The sequence below is a fragment of the Leopardus geoffroyi genome, chromosome A2, assembly GCF_018350155.1.
Source record: "Leopardus geoffroyi isolate Oge1 chromosome A2, O.geoffroyi_Oge1_pat1.0, whole genome shotgun sequence".
NCBI classification, from domain to species: Eukaryota; Metazoa; Chordata; class Mammalia; order Carnivora; family Felidae; genus Leopardus; species Leopardus geoffroyi.
In genome coordinates, this window is record NC_059331.1 from 123,589,516 (window position 1) to 123,604,375 (window position 14,860).

Below are 14,860 nucleotides of genomic sequence, written 5' to 3' on the forward strand. Positions count from 1 at the left end.
TTTATTTCCAGTACTTATTTAAGTGTATGGCAATCGTATTAATTAAGTAAATGTGTTAAATTGAAAGATTTTTGTAAAGTACTTTGCATGTGACTATCAATCTAATTTGATGACCAAAAAGATGAGAGCGACCACCTTTGGCTAAAGTTATTTGGTCACAGAAATGTCTAGATTTATAAAGTGAGTAAATCAGATATAGTCAGAACCAGAACTTCCTACATTATCTAAACAGAGCTAAGATTTGATAATCAAGCAACCAACCAACCAGGCAACCAAGCTACAATTAATAACAAATCAACAAAAACCTTTTTGCTAATGAAGTTTTCCCTATCTGATGTGGCTTGAAATTCTAACTCCTCACCAGTCTGACCAAATTATTTCCACAGTCCAGACATGAAAACTGGACATGTGTCTGCAGAGGTCCCTGAGTCTGTGGATAAGTCCTCATTTGTACCTTTGCCTCTGATTCTGCGGACCAATCACAGCATTTCCAGGCACACTAAAATAGGGGTGTGAGTACGTGCACACATGTGGGTGCATGTGTGCGTTAGAAGGACTTCTAACATGAATTCGGCTTATAACACCATCTCTGGTAGCAATTCCTTTCTTTAGTAGCAACCGAGAAATATTAGATTATTTCTAGGTATTTGTGATGATTATATACATGATCTGGCATACTTTCTCAAAGATATAAACTTCTCAGAGCCAGACCTGATAACTTGAATCTGCAGCTGTATTAAAAACAACCTGATGAGAATTTTCGGGGTAAGCAGGTCTCTTGAGTAATCCCTCTAGCTGTCAAATTACCATGTCACAACTTCAACGAATCCCTTGGAACAATTGGCCCTCGTGGACAAGACTCATTCATTCACAAGGCGAAAGGATGGTTCCCCTTAATTGTGTTGATTTAAGGCCTAATCCAATAAGGGTTTCTGTGCAGGGAGAAGCTTACCTACTAGTTACTGGTGTACTTGTTAACCCAGTAAAGAGTTCCTATAACATCATTCCTTCGGTTGAAATTCTGGTCTTGGAAGAGACGAGTATATTTTCCTTAATATTAAAAGTGAAATTCAGTAAAACCACTACCATAACATTCTTTGGGGCTACTAAGATCTGCCTGGTCCTTGATAAAATATTTTTAAAAAGATACCTACTTCAGTTAAGTTGTAGTAGGATGATGATGACTTTGAAAGCCAGAGGATTTTTTTTTAATTCTTTTTAATGTTTATTTATTTATGAGAGACAAAGAGACAGGGCATGAGCGGGGGAGGGGCAGGGAGAGAGGGAGACACAGAATCGGAAGCAGGCTCCAGGCTCTGAGCTGTCAGCCCAGAGCCCGACACGGGGCTCCAACCCACCAACCATGAGATCATGACCTAAGCCAAAGTCGATGCTTAAAGGACTGAGCCACCCAGGTGCCCCATGATTTCTTTTTCTTTAGCATGGCTTTGAAAGATAAATAAATACATAAGTGAAATGAAATGAAGCCTAGGACTCTCGTCCTAGTTTAAACACAGGTAGATTATTTTTGTATCCTGGGCTCCTAATGTCCAAAACAAACCTATGAGATCTAAAGCTTTTTAATATAACATTTATGTCATTTAGTTTTCCTACGTGAAGCCATCAGCTTTATCTGACTAATTATTAGTTGAGACCCAACAACTACGCTTAGCATGCAACTAACCAGCTGAGTCCGCACTAGGATGCTTGTCGCTAACATGAAAAAGGAATCACAGCTACAAATGAATCATCAAATAGACAAGCATACATTCAAACAGACCAGCATCTGAAAGGGGTATCAAGACATATTTAAAAGTGTCTCTCATTTATCAAATGAGGTATTCACTTAATCCAAATTTACAGATCCCTGGAAAAGTCCTCAAATAAGATCATTCTGAAAAAAGTTATAGGTTTGGTGTATGAAGAAGGTCTCAAATTCTTTAACAGCTTTCCATCAAGAGATGTAATCTATGTGCCCTTCTCTTGAATCTGGGTGGGTTCTGTGATATCTTGACCAATAAAATACAGAAGTGACACTGTACCAGTTTCTGGACCCAGGCTGTATAATTAAGACCAGCATCCTCTGCTTCTTATCTGTTGAAACACATGACCTAGGAAGCCAGCAAAGAGTGCAACTACCATGAGACCACCATGCAGTGAGAAGCCCAAGTTCTATGCTGGAAGGTGAAAGCCATGTGCAAAGAGAGAAAGAAACAAGGAGCACCAAGTCTTCCCACATGTTAGTAAAGAAACAATCTTGAAAGTGAACCCTCCATCTCCAGTAGCCCCAGCTCACTCCAGCTGGGTCAGGTGCAAACCACTCAGCCAAGTCCTTCCTGAATTCCTGATTCATAACACTGTGAGCAGAATAAAATGGTTGTTTTAAGCCGTAAATTTAGGGATGGTTTGTTATCAATGACAGATTAGTAGACATGGATCTATTTCACATGAAAATATGTATATGATTAAAAATAGAAGAGCTCAAACCAACCCTCTATTAATTTGCACTTTACATGACTTCAATGAAGCTGGCACAAGACAGTCTATTTTTTTTATTACATCGACATAATAAGAAATGCAACAGCATTCATGTAAGATATGCAAAAATATGCTTTCAAAAATAATCTACATAGTAATTTGAAACTTGACAGGTTTGAGCCACTCTCTTGTAAAACTCCCTCCAACCTATTTATCCCTTCTTAAAATAAAATCGAAGCAACTTTGAAATATCTCATGCCCCAGGTTAGCCACAAGTAAAAATGATAAATTACCTTTTACTACTGAAGACTATTATGCCCTCTAATCTGAGTGATTAATTTATATCCTGCTCAGTGGTTCACATGCAATTACTACCATGAACCCGATGAACTTGAACAAGACAGAATTATTTTGCCATCTGTATAAGCTCACTATATTTAGAAAAGTATAGCAACCTCCAAGAAGCCCTAAGGTTTTGTTCATCTTCTCTCAACGATGTGTGCACCTCTAAATCACATATCAAATTGTAACACCACTACTTTAGATTATCGACTTTATTTGGAAACCATAGGACAGGACTCTCTACCATGAGATGATGCTCATTAGAAAAGGTAAGAGTAAAGTAGTCATCCGAAAGTACCATTGTTAAAACCTACTGCATTGGTGATTTTTTTTTATCTGAATGTAATCTGTTTAATGTTATAACACCAAAATCAAATCTAATCGATGAAAAGTAGACACTAGCCTTTTCAACTGAACTGCGGGCTTCTAACGCTTGGCAAACAAAAGGTCTGAGCAACGCTATTTCTTTGGAATGTGCTTTCCAAACTCTTCTCAATAAAACAAAGTAAGGGAGGATGATAAAAGATGATATTCTACTTTAAATTATCTTTTCCATGGTTAAACCAAAAAAGACCAATAATGCCCTTGAAGGAATTTGTACCTATTATGAGCTCAACAGCATTTTGTCAGAGAATCAGGCAAATAGGAATTGCAGGCAAAGGAAAATTCAAACGCTAAAAGTATACTTAAAGATGCTTTTATACTCCCATCCACAAACCTTCAGCACCTCCCAGGCCAGCCCCTCTCCGGTCAAAGTTTTAGTAAAGTCACTAGGTGGATCAGCAGTTAACAGGCCTTTTCATCCATCAGATCCATTCTCACAGGAAGGTATATACTCACAGTGCCACCCTAAATGTCTGCAATCAATTTTTAATTCCAGCAGCAGTAGTGATCCAAAGATTAAGTGGGGACCTCACTGAGAAGGAACCAAGAGACTGTTCATTACACTGAACGTCCACCATGAGCCAGACTTGCGATGAGTTGCACCATTAATGACTCAACCAACCAGCTCCCCTTTCTCAGAAAGACACTCTTACCTCTGGGATGTTTTCTTATATTTCCTCCTGTAGGAAAAGAAGCATAAACACACATCAGAAAAGGGTTTGTGGCAGGCAGTGAATTAGAAAAGGTAACTTCAGCAGGGATGGGTATGAAGGGGAACTTCAGCAGGGATGGGCATGGAAGGTTCTTTCTGTGAGGCTTGTGAGTTTCCAATACCAGCTAAAAGTTTCAGATTATTGTGTCATATTGTGGTCAGATGCATACAAGCAGTCTTAACAGTTACAAATAGCCTCCCAGGAGCTCAGTGGCTCTGCCCTCCTATGTTCTTCCCCTTCCCCTTTGAAGGCAGTGTAGTATCTGGGGTGAGGTCAGGCTTTAAAGACCACAAGACCCAGATTCAAATATCAGCCTTTCTATTTGTTAGGATCATGGGGTTGGTGAGGAGTAAATGGGCAGGGTCTTGTAAAGCATTTCTTTTGTCTGGCACATTTTAAACACCCAATAACTATTAGCTATTTGTATTGTAACTATTATTACTATTGCCTACACCACATAGCACTGGAGTCCCTTTAAGAATGTGCCTTTTACAATGAAAATGAGTCCTTCCGCTAAACCATAAGATCAGACATAAGTTCTTCCCAGAAGGAAGAAGGGAGGAAAGGGACAATGAGAAAGTCTAGAAGCAAAGGGGTAGGAGCAGCAGTAGGAACTTGCTAATGGCTCAGCTGTGGGCTAGTCTTATAGAAGAACACTTCCGCAGGAGCAGAAATGGCTGGAGTTCTAGTGCACCTCTGCTATTTAGCCTTGGGCAAATCTACTGGGCATAGAGCTTCTTAATCTATCAAATGGAGATAATATCTGCCCTGGCTATCTCACCCAGGTCATGGTGGCATCCAAGGGGAAAGTGGCCACCAAGTTTACTATCCCAATATCTCAACGGTTTTTATGTTCATGTCAGTTTTTGCAGATTCTAAAGTCTCTCAAAAGAGTCTGAATAGGATCTTAACTGGAGGGGATTCAAGGAAAGAAAGTGGTGGGAGAGGAAAATGTGTCTTCCTTGCTGCATCTCCAGGAAGTGCAATGCTTCCCAGTTGTAAAGAACTAAGGAGTTCCACACCTACGCTCCCATTACAGTCACTGCATCCAGGAAACCAAGCCACTGATTTGCTCATAGAGCTGTATGTCACACATTTTTTAAAAAGGGCACAGATGTTTCAAATTCAGAATCACTACGATCTGTTACATCTCTGTTCAAATGAAAAAATGAATGACGGTGTTAGGTGTTAAGTGAAGAAAGCAGCATGCAACGCAGAACCTACAGGATGATCTTGCCTAATGTACCAAATATCTATCTGAAAGGAAACACCAGAATGAAAACCATGACCACAGGGTAGTGGATTAATCAATCACTGCCTTTATATTTACTATTTTTACGATTATTCTATACCTGTATATAGTCACATATACAGATATATAGGACTATATGAATATATAAAAATATTTACATGTTTGAATTTTATCATATATAAAGAGAGGAGGTCAACTAACAGAGTGGGTTAAGGCTTGAACTTTAGAACAAACTGTTCTGATCTTGGCTCTGGCACTTAGCTCTACAATATGTGACCAGTTCTTCAACTCCTCTGAGCCTCAGTTTCTTCATTTATAATGTGGGAATAATCAGAGAACCTCTCCCAAGACCTTGTGATAAGAAATAAATGAGATTGCCCACATGAATGTCAGTTTCACAAACGCAGATTCTTTGTGTGGTTCCCCACAGTAACCTAGTGCCTAAAACAGCGCCTTGCACCCCCTCTAAAAGCTGTTCCTGGACCCCATCAGCAGTGACAGATCACTCTTCAGGCAGTAGCCAAGGGCAGAGGTTCCATCTACAGGCACAGAGCACAATGAGTTGTGATGTGGCCCATGCCCTTGGCCCTTGTTAGGACTGTTGTCTACTAAACTGTGTTAAGAAATCTCTGGCAAGATAATAATAATAATAATAATAATAATAATCCATTGAGAGTGTGCAAGAACCAAAGACAATTGGGCAGGCAGGCCAGATGGATGCTCCTGGCTTCTACCCAGAAGCCCAAGTAATTCTATCAGCAGAGGGTATCTTCAAAGGTCAGAAGAAGACAACCTTTGTTATTGGCTTCCACAGAATTCTCCTAGCATTTGCCAAGAAACATGCAAAGCAAATGCTGGGAGCGCTGAGACAAACAAAGATGAACAAAAATTAGAAGAGCTTCCATTTCCAGCACCCACTAGTAACAAGCACTCAAAACACATGGCTAGGGGCGCCTGGGTGGCGCAGTCGGTTAAGCGTCCGACTTCAGCCAGGTCACGATCTCGCGGTCCGTGAGTTTGAGCCCCGCGTCGGGCTCTGGGCTGATGGCTCAGAGCCTGGAGCCTGTTTCCGATTCTGTGTCTCCCTCTCTCTCTGCCCCTCCCCCGTTCATGCTCTGTCTCTCTCTGTCCCAAAAATAAATAAACGTTGAAAAAAAAAATTAAAAAAAAAAAAAAAAAAAAAAAACACATGGCTAATCCTCACAATACCACTGTTAAAATCCACTCTCTGAAAGAAATCTGGATTCTAAAAACAGAAATGAAGACATGTACCTTAAGTGTTATTTTATGATAACAACCAACACAAGGGGGGTGGCTCAGAAAGCTTCGTGAAGGAGGTAGTTTTGACTGATGGCTGGGATTTCAGCAAGGACAAATACGAAAGTATGAGACAAACAGGTAAGGAGAGCATGTCTAGAGACCTCAAACCAGCCCAGCCCAGCCTAGCCAGATATGGGAGGAGATAGGCTAAAAAAGTGCTGAGGACAAAGTTAAGAAAAGTATTATAATTTATACCCTGTTTTAAAAGATGATATCTGGGAGAAGGGGTCACCTTTTGCATTGCCTTGTCTCATCTCCAAGTATGTGGAAAGACAATAGGGCTCTGGAATGTGACAGACTCAAAACCCAACCACTACCCCCACTCCCAGCCGTGAGACCTCAGGTATGCTCTATGCTAAATCAAGCTTTAGTGTCCACATCTGTAAAATAGAAGGAATGATCTCAGAGGGCATAGCCAGGTACATGTATGCCATATAGACATTCTAAAAATTTTGCATCTCCTTGCCCCTATTTTGAGCTTCTTGAGGTCAAGGATCCTGTTATGTAGATCTGTGTATCTACTACAAGGGCTTGCACATCAACTAGCACATGGGTGGCACACAACATGCTTGTTGGCAAAATAAACGAATCATTTGCAGCTGCCACTCACACTTACCAAAATACTGGTTGTGCTTTTGGTAGACCCAAAGAAACAGAGACCAAAAATCTGATTTTCAGTATAATCCACTCCTGACACTCACTCCTCACCCTCATAGATGCATCCTTGGTTTCATAGACCTGAAGTTCTCTCTTCCCATCTTGTCCCAGATAGTTTCAGAACCAAGACAGATCCAATCCAAATAGTGTCATCTTATACTGGAGTTGAAAGGTCGGCACTTAAAACACTGGAGAAAATGTACTTCCATGGAAATTACCCCACTCAAGATCCACTCACAGATCATTTGGACTGGGCAAGATCAGTGAGGCCTGAATGAGCCCTACTTATCCTTCAGCTCTCAGCTGAGACATCACTTCCTCCTGAAAACCTTCTAGGGTCTCCCAAACTGGACAGTGCTCCTTTTGTATGTCCCACGGTGTCCAGAGTTCACCCACATCATTGCACTTGTCACTCCAGATAGTTAGGATCTGTTATGCTGATGGCAATGATAGCTTGTCTGCTACCTGCTGGTGTTTCTCTCTTTCTTAACACAGTGACTGTCAAATGGCAGCTACTCAATATATTGCTGGGGAATGAAGAAGTGAATTTATCAAGAAACTGATCAAAAACTTCTTTCTTTCTACTCATTTCCTTCTGTTCAGCAATGACTTACTATGAGCAGTGAGGACACCTACAATAGCCATCGTTTTCTACACACACGAGGAATGTAGTAAGAGAAGGCTGGGGGCCTCACAGTTGTGGAGCATCTCCTCTGCCCCATGTCCATTACACAAAGTAACTCACTTTGACATCTACAGACCCTGGGAGGGCTACCTCACTTTTCACTTGATGGAAGGGAGGTTCAGAGAGGTTAAGTAACTTAGCTAAGGATACAAAACCTTCAACTGGTTGAGAAAGAAAGCAAACACTGAAGGCTTCAAAGAAAATTATGCAAATAAATCAAAGGGTGCCAAGAGGGAACTTAGACACTAGACAAAAATAAACAAAACCAACAACGATAAAACAAACTGGGTCCTTTCCTTCCAAACGCAGGAAATGAACTGGAAAAGAACCCAGTTTATTTTTGGCCTTTTGTTTTTAAGAACTTCATCAGAATTTATCCCTGATTCATAACCTGAAAGACAAAAGGAATATTTTTAAATGTTCTGTTTTGTTTTTTCAAACTTACTTCCAATTTACAATTTTTTGAAACCTGAAACAATACGTTGCAAATCTCAAAATTCACATAGCTAGACTGAGTCGATACAAAAAGTAGAGAATGACCAGGAGCTGCTGTGCTCTGAAATCTGGCAACCCTGGCAGCATGGGAGATGGAGATGGTGTGGCTTCATGCTCAGACAGAAGGCCGGTCATCTCCACAAGGCCAGGCCAAGGGAACTGTATCCACGAAGGTCTAGAACAGCGCTTTGCAAACTGTGCCCCAGAATGGGCTCTGCCCTCCTCACTCTGTGGACAGGCAATACAGCATTATGCTGATCGCTTGCCTGGACTCAAAGCTTCCTCCAGCTTGGAGTGTCCAATAAGCTACGTGACCTTAAGCAACTTCTATCACGTTCCCAACCACCAGTCTCCTCATCTGTAAAAGCCGGTTAACAATAACACCCACTGCACAAGATGATGTGAGAGTCAAGTGTAAGAATAATGTAAAGCCTTTCGCACAGTGCTGGGTATTCAGTAAGGGTTTGAGAGTCAGCTACTATATTAATAACAGTACTGAATAAATAATGGTATTTTAATTCAATAGGTTTCCAAATTTTGTTTGAAAAAAAAAAAAAGCTTTTCATTGATTAAAGAAGCAAAGAAAAAAGTCTGCAGATTGTTTTCTAAAAGTTAAAAAAAAAATTGAAGACTTGCAATTCTCCTTATCTTAGAACACTTGAACCACGAAGAAAGCAGGTGCTAACCTCAGTGTTGCTAAGAGGAGAAGGAGCCGAAACCGTGTCCAGTTTACCCCCAAGCCTGAAGGACCCTGCAGGCTATATACTGTGCCACACACTCTGGCTGTGGTCCCAGTAAACCTAGCAGAAGTGCACACGTCCTTCTAATGTTGAAGTAGGACCATTGTTGAGAAGGCAGGAGAAAAAAAGTAAAAGTGAGTATTTATGAACTAGACGCCATAATAATCCTTAGAAATATCTCAAGTTACTTTGTTTTGAGAGGCAGAGAGAAAAAGAGAGAGTGTAGGGGATGGGCAGAGAGAGAAGGAGACAGAATCTTAAGCAGGCTCTACACCCAGCATGGAGCCTAACACAGGGCCCGATCTTTATGACCCTGAGATCATGACCTGAGCCAAAATCAAGAGTCAGCTGCTTAACTGACTGAGCCACCAGGCGCCCCTTTAAAGTTGTCTTTTGATAAAGATTCTTTTTATCAAGCACTCCCTAAAAACTGAAGCCCATTGAGTTGCTAACACAGAATCCCTAAGCACCCACCAGAAGTTGTAACTCAATGCAGAGACATGATGTACTATAACCAGCATTGACTGACCTGTATCCACTTACCTCTTAGGCAAATTAAAAGCCTCCTGGTCTTCACTGAAAACCAATGTCTGTTTCATCTGGAATGTTTCTATGGAATTGTGGATTGACCAAGAACTATCATCGGTGTATGTATGTGTATGTGTATGTGTACATGCACGTGTATAGAACAGGAAGTGAGGAGCTGGAAAATTTCCCCTCAAAGGCTTCCATCCATTTATATCCAGCTGATCACATTCTGAAAAGTGAATACTGAGATGAGAACATCACCAAAGAGCAAAGGGCACTGACCCCCAATATTTTAAAAAGTTACCGAAAGCTCTCCATAGCTGTGTCATCTAGCAGAGGCTTCTAGACACTGAACTTCATTTTACCTCTCCTGGCCCCAGCCAGGGAGAAAAAGGATGAAATTAAGCAAGCATAAAAGGGGTGATTCTGTCCATAGTAAACCTGGACCTACTTGGGGACAGAGCCCAAACAGCAAGGGAACAGCAAGAAACAACAAGGCAGGAGCAAGGATGCTTCTGAGGGGCTTTATTTGCTTTTTGGGTGGCTTGGAGTTCCCAAAGTACCAGGCATGCCCACAATCAAATAAATGTAAGTTTCACATACTCCAAAGTCAAACAGATGACTTGGGAATCATTCCTGATAGCCCGGATAAGCTCTGAATAAGCACTGATGTTAAATTACGAAGCGGCTGGCAGTCTTTCGTTTTTTTTTAAGTGAGTATCTTTTAGTAAGAGCCATATGGGTGCTACAATAATGAGGTTTATAAATAGGCTTAATATTCAAACAAGCTGGCTTTAAAAAAAAAAAAAAAAAACTTGTGTTCAGTTTCAAAGTTGACAGTAAGATACCTCCCAGTGGGGCACAAGAGGGTTTTCCGGTGTGGGAAGTTGAATGTGCAACAACTACGCATGCACAGTGAGAACTCTAGCTCTCGGCCTTCAGTGTTTGCCGGCACTTCCAGGCAATGGTGACTCATTCTGCTCCAAATCCCGTCTCCATCCTTCCCTACCAAGGTCACTACTGCTGCCGATGCACAGACAGCTTTGGAAATCTTGGTTCTCGGCCCTCAGTTTCCTAAGGGGAGAGGAGATTGGGGGGCAAACTCAGAAAAAGTGCACAGAGTTAACTGAGTGGAGTTAACTACATGTTCTCAGGAGTTCAGCTCCCTTGTGGGAAAGTGGACTACAATAAAATGTCCCAAATACCCATGAAATGAGCAAGGACCTGAATGATCATCTGATCCTCCAGTTTTGTTTTTCATTGGCATATGGGTTACAGGCTGAAGAGAACTGGATATCTCTGGAAACTTCTGAATACGTCTTAAATCATTTGTATGAACTACTCTACATGTTGCTGAGAATGGAAGGTCCTTGTACATTTCTTCTTAATCTACCAGTGATTTCATTTCCATGATGCATACATTAAAACCTAGATTTGCAAAGTTTTGTGTATATTGACTGCTTGATGGCACTTCTCATATTTGGAACAAGTAAATGCCATTAAGAAAATGTATATAAATTGCAGTCTCCTGGCACCTTCTGGCAGAGTATTGGGGAGCGGGAGAAGATATTAGAGAATGTGAGAGATTCTCTTCTGTTACCAGCTCAAATATTTCTTAACTGATGAGCTACAGAATGAAAATCCATATGGGCAATGATTCTATTTTCTTTCATGGCCAAAGATCCAAAGCAATATAAAAAATGAAAAATAGTAAAATGATATAAGCTCACTTTCACCTGGAATAACCCAATAATTACTAAAGGGTTGTTTTTCTTTAACTTTTCTAGAGAATTTTTCTGCTAGTTCTTTCTTTTGGGGGGGGAGGGATTGTCCCACAGACTCACACTCTTCCATTTAGCCTTGTTAGAAAAGGAAGATCATATTCAGAGTCAGCGACTCCCAAGGCACAAACCTGCAATATGTACTCATCACCCAAAGTGATGAGATCAAATTCAAATGAAGAAGTGAGGTTTGGGGACGAGGATGGTGAACCCGAAGAATAAGAGAACGCTAATCTGAAGCAGAGCTGTAAATAAGACCATCGATTTTTAACTCACTCCTAGAAGCAAATATGTTTGTATCTAGTGCTGGCTGGGCACTGCAAAGAGGAGAAATCTTTAAGAATTAATCCAAACTAAACAACCCCACGGGAAGCCCCACCTGGAACAGCACCAATTCACTCAGCCAATCCCCACGGTGCCCCACGCTCCCATATTCTTCATTGTTCTCCCTCCCCAGCCCCCCTGTCTGCCTGCAGACAGCTGGCCAGACATAGAAATCCAAATCTCTTGTTCATGCCTGCTTCTCTCCTGGGCCTGAGTTAAAAATTCCAGCACTCGAATTACTGTCCAACAGGCCCCCAAATGGGACTCCCCCCAAAGAAAGCTGAAATCTTCTTCTCGAAAGCAAGGCTTTTTGAACAGACCAAGCACTATTTCCCTCCTGCTTAAAGCTAGGCAGTGAGCTAATCACTGGCACCAACAACAAAATATGGAAAGGTTTTTAGAGAAAGAAAATAGAAAGTAAATGTCATGCTTGTAGAAGTTCAGGTAGTACTTTTTTGCATAAATTATTTATCCCTCTATTCACATATTTACAACCACTTGCTGTGTTATAAGCACAGCAAAACTGTGTGGGTGGGAATGGAAGAGATTTCTGTGACCTCCTTCTTAGGAGCCTGGCTCCTGTTTAGATAAACATCAATGAGAAAGGCTGAAAATAAAAATATTTCTTAATATCCGTGCAACACTGCCAAAGTGGAGATAAATCCAAAGGATTAAGACAAAATCTTACTCTCCACAGATGTATCCCTGTAATTAGGGGAGGAGTAGAATTTTTTAAATTGAATTATCCAAAGAGTTGCTCCAGGTCTCTACTTTGCTCTTCCCCATGTGTATTTAGCCGGAACAAAAACTGTATCTTCTGCCAAGTTTAACTTCAGCGACCAGTCTAATCTTTCTAAGCCTTTCCTATCTACTCTAGGAATATTCCTTCCCTCGCTCCTCTCTTCCACCCTCCTCCCAACTCTTATCCAAACCTACTCATGGCAGAAAGCAGCTACTGGCCATTTACAACTCCAGGTGACTTTAAGTCAACACACAGTTCCTGGGGAGCAGAGATCCTTCCTATTTCCTCCAAAACCTTCCCTAACAGTAACATCATCCACAGAAGACTCTTCTCTGGACACAGGCTCTGTAAATTTTAACAATTTAAATATGGCAAAAATAATGGGAATATCCAAAAAACAGAAAAAAAGAGGGAAAAAATTAACTAGCAGATACACTCATAGGGACCATTCTGAGCTCTACTATCAATGGAAATCAGTTGAACATTTGAACCAAATTCTGTTTACCTATAGTTACCTTCACTGAAACTATCCAAAGACTCCCAGAAATGGGTGCTTTGAACAATTCCTTTATTTTTTCTAACAATGACTAATATCAGTCCATAGTTTTGTAGAAAGAATGACAATTCTAAACAATATTTATGGAGCTTCGATTTATGGTAATTAATCCTTTTGTGTCACAAATGAGCAACACAGGACTCTATTCATGAAAGTATTTGTGGTCCCTCATAGTTAGCAGACTCGATTTCCAAATACAACCTCCTGGAATAGTATACTAGATATAAAATAGGTAATTTAAAGGCATTATAAGACCCATCACAGTCATCCTTAGACAAGAGTCAGAGAGATAGAGAAAAAAAATGGGTCAGATATTAGTCTGAATTTGAACTATTCCTAAAACACACATGGAAGTAGATTTCAAAAACTAATCATTCAGGGGGCACCTGGGTGGCTCAGTCAGTTAAGCACTGGCAGTGCCTGCTTTAGATTCTCTCTTTCTCTCTCTCTGCCTCTCCCCAGCTCATGTTCTCGCTCTCTCTCAAAATAAATGATAAATTAACTTAAAATAAAACTAATCTTTCACTACTAGATTTACTCAGAGCGTCTCTAGAGTGCAGGAAAAGTCTTGGTTATTTTAGCATTTTGGTTGTTTGGAATCTGGATAAACAAAACTTAATGTTCTTTGGATGTCCAATAGTGACTTTCAGCCAAAATATTCAACGCATTCTTATGTTGATTATTTAAGGTTTCACTCTTCCGGTGGCCTTAAGGGAAAGGAAAGCTGTTTCAGCAGAATACTGAATAGTGCGTCGCTGCAATAGACCTCTGGAAGAGAATGAAAGTGGAGGGAGGGAGAGCACTTTGGGGAAGGCCTTAAGAGTAGGAAAAGGGCCATGAATGAGGAGACATGGTGTGGAAGGTGAGAGCTACACCAGGACCTGTGCAGTGCCCCAAGAGACAGAGGCTGGGTGTGTCCATCACAGGGCACCTCAGGAGCAACAGTGACCCCACGGAGCACCACTGGGCAAGCCTAGACAAAGGACAACCTCCTGCAGAATCTAGAGAGTCTACCCAGCCAACCTTCAAGAGGCCCTGCTGTGGTGCTTGGGCTCCACACTTTGGGTCTCACTGCCTGGCTCATGCTTGCTCTGTAGGTCCCAGAAGGTCCATGGTGGGGGCCCAACTCCATTTGGCTTCTTGGGTCATAGTCTCTTTCTTCCCTTGGAACACTGGGAATGATCCTGCCTTCCCCAACCCCTCAGGTTTTTGTCTCTGTTCCAAATCCATGTTATGGTGAGCATGGCAAGTAGTCAATATAAAGGTTCCAAGCAAAGCTATGTACACATTATGAGCTGGCCTTTCCCATATGTTGGACAAGAAAATGTCAATGAGAAAATATATATAAACTCAGTCTTCTGGCACCTTCTGTCAGACTATTTAGGGTGTCACACTAAACTGCATTCTCTGTGTGTGTCTGTGTGTATACATACATATAATTTATTTTTCTTCTTACTTTGTTGGACTATACATTATACCTCCAAACCAGGCTTTTCCATTTATCTCCAGACTCATTTATCCAACTGCTCATGGCTTCACCAGATCTATGCAAGGACATCTTATAGGCCCCTCATATTCAATATGTCCAAAACTGAACTCATTATCTCTACTCCCCATTCATTGTGCTCCCATGCACAACCAAACCTACAACATTAACCCCCACCCCACCTCAGTGGGCCTGATCTAAGTAAATAGCATCTAGGAATGAAGCTAAAAACCTAGGAGTTTTCCTAGATTACACACTCTTCCCCATTTCCCACATCCAAATCCTGTTGAGTCTGTCTCCTGAAAATCTCTCAAATCCATCCCTATAGACCTACAATGGCTTCCCATTGGTAAAACCCCTGGTCTAAAGAAGAAGCC

The 14,860-nt window shown here is 41.1% G+C and overlaps 1 protein-coding gene across 8 annotated transcripts in view; it reads right to left on the minus strand.

The window, feature by feature from the left end:
* The window catches only part of PDE1C (phosphodiesterase 1C), a 524,818-nt gene that overhangs the window by 293,044 nt on the left and 216,914 nt on the right, over positions 1 to 14,860 (minus strand). For 3 of the 8 annotated variants that reach the window (XM_045495249.1, XM_045495250.1, XM_045495248.1), the window contains one exon: positions 3,858 to 3,884. The exons of the other annotated variants lie outside the window; for them this stretch is intronic. In XM_045495249.1, the coding sequence (XP_045351205.1) occupies positions 3,858 to 3,884 (27 nt within the window). The remainder of the gene's footprint in view (positions 1 to 3,857; positions 3,885 to 14,860) is intronic. 8 annotated transcript variants of the gene reach the window in all.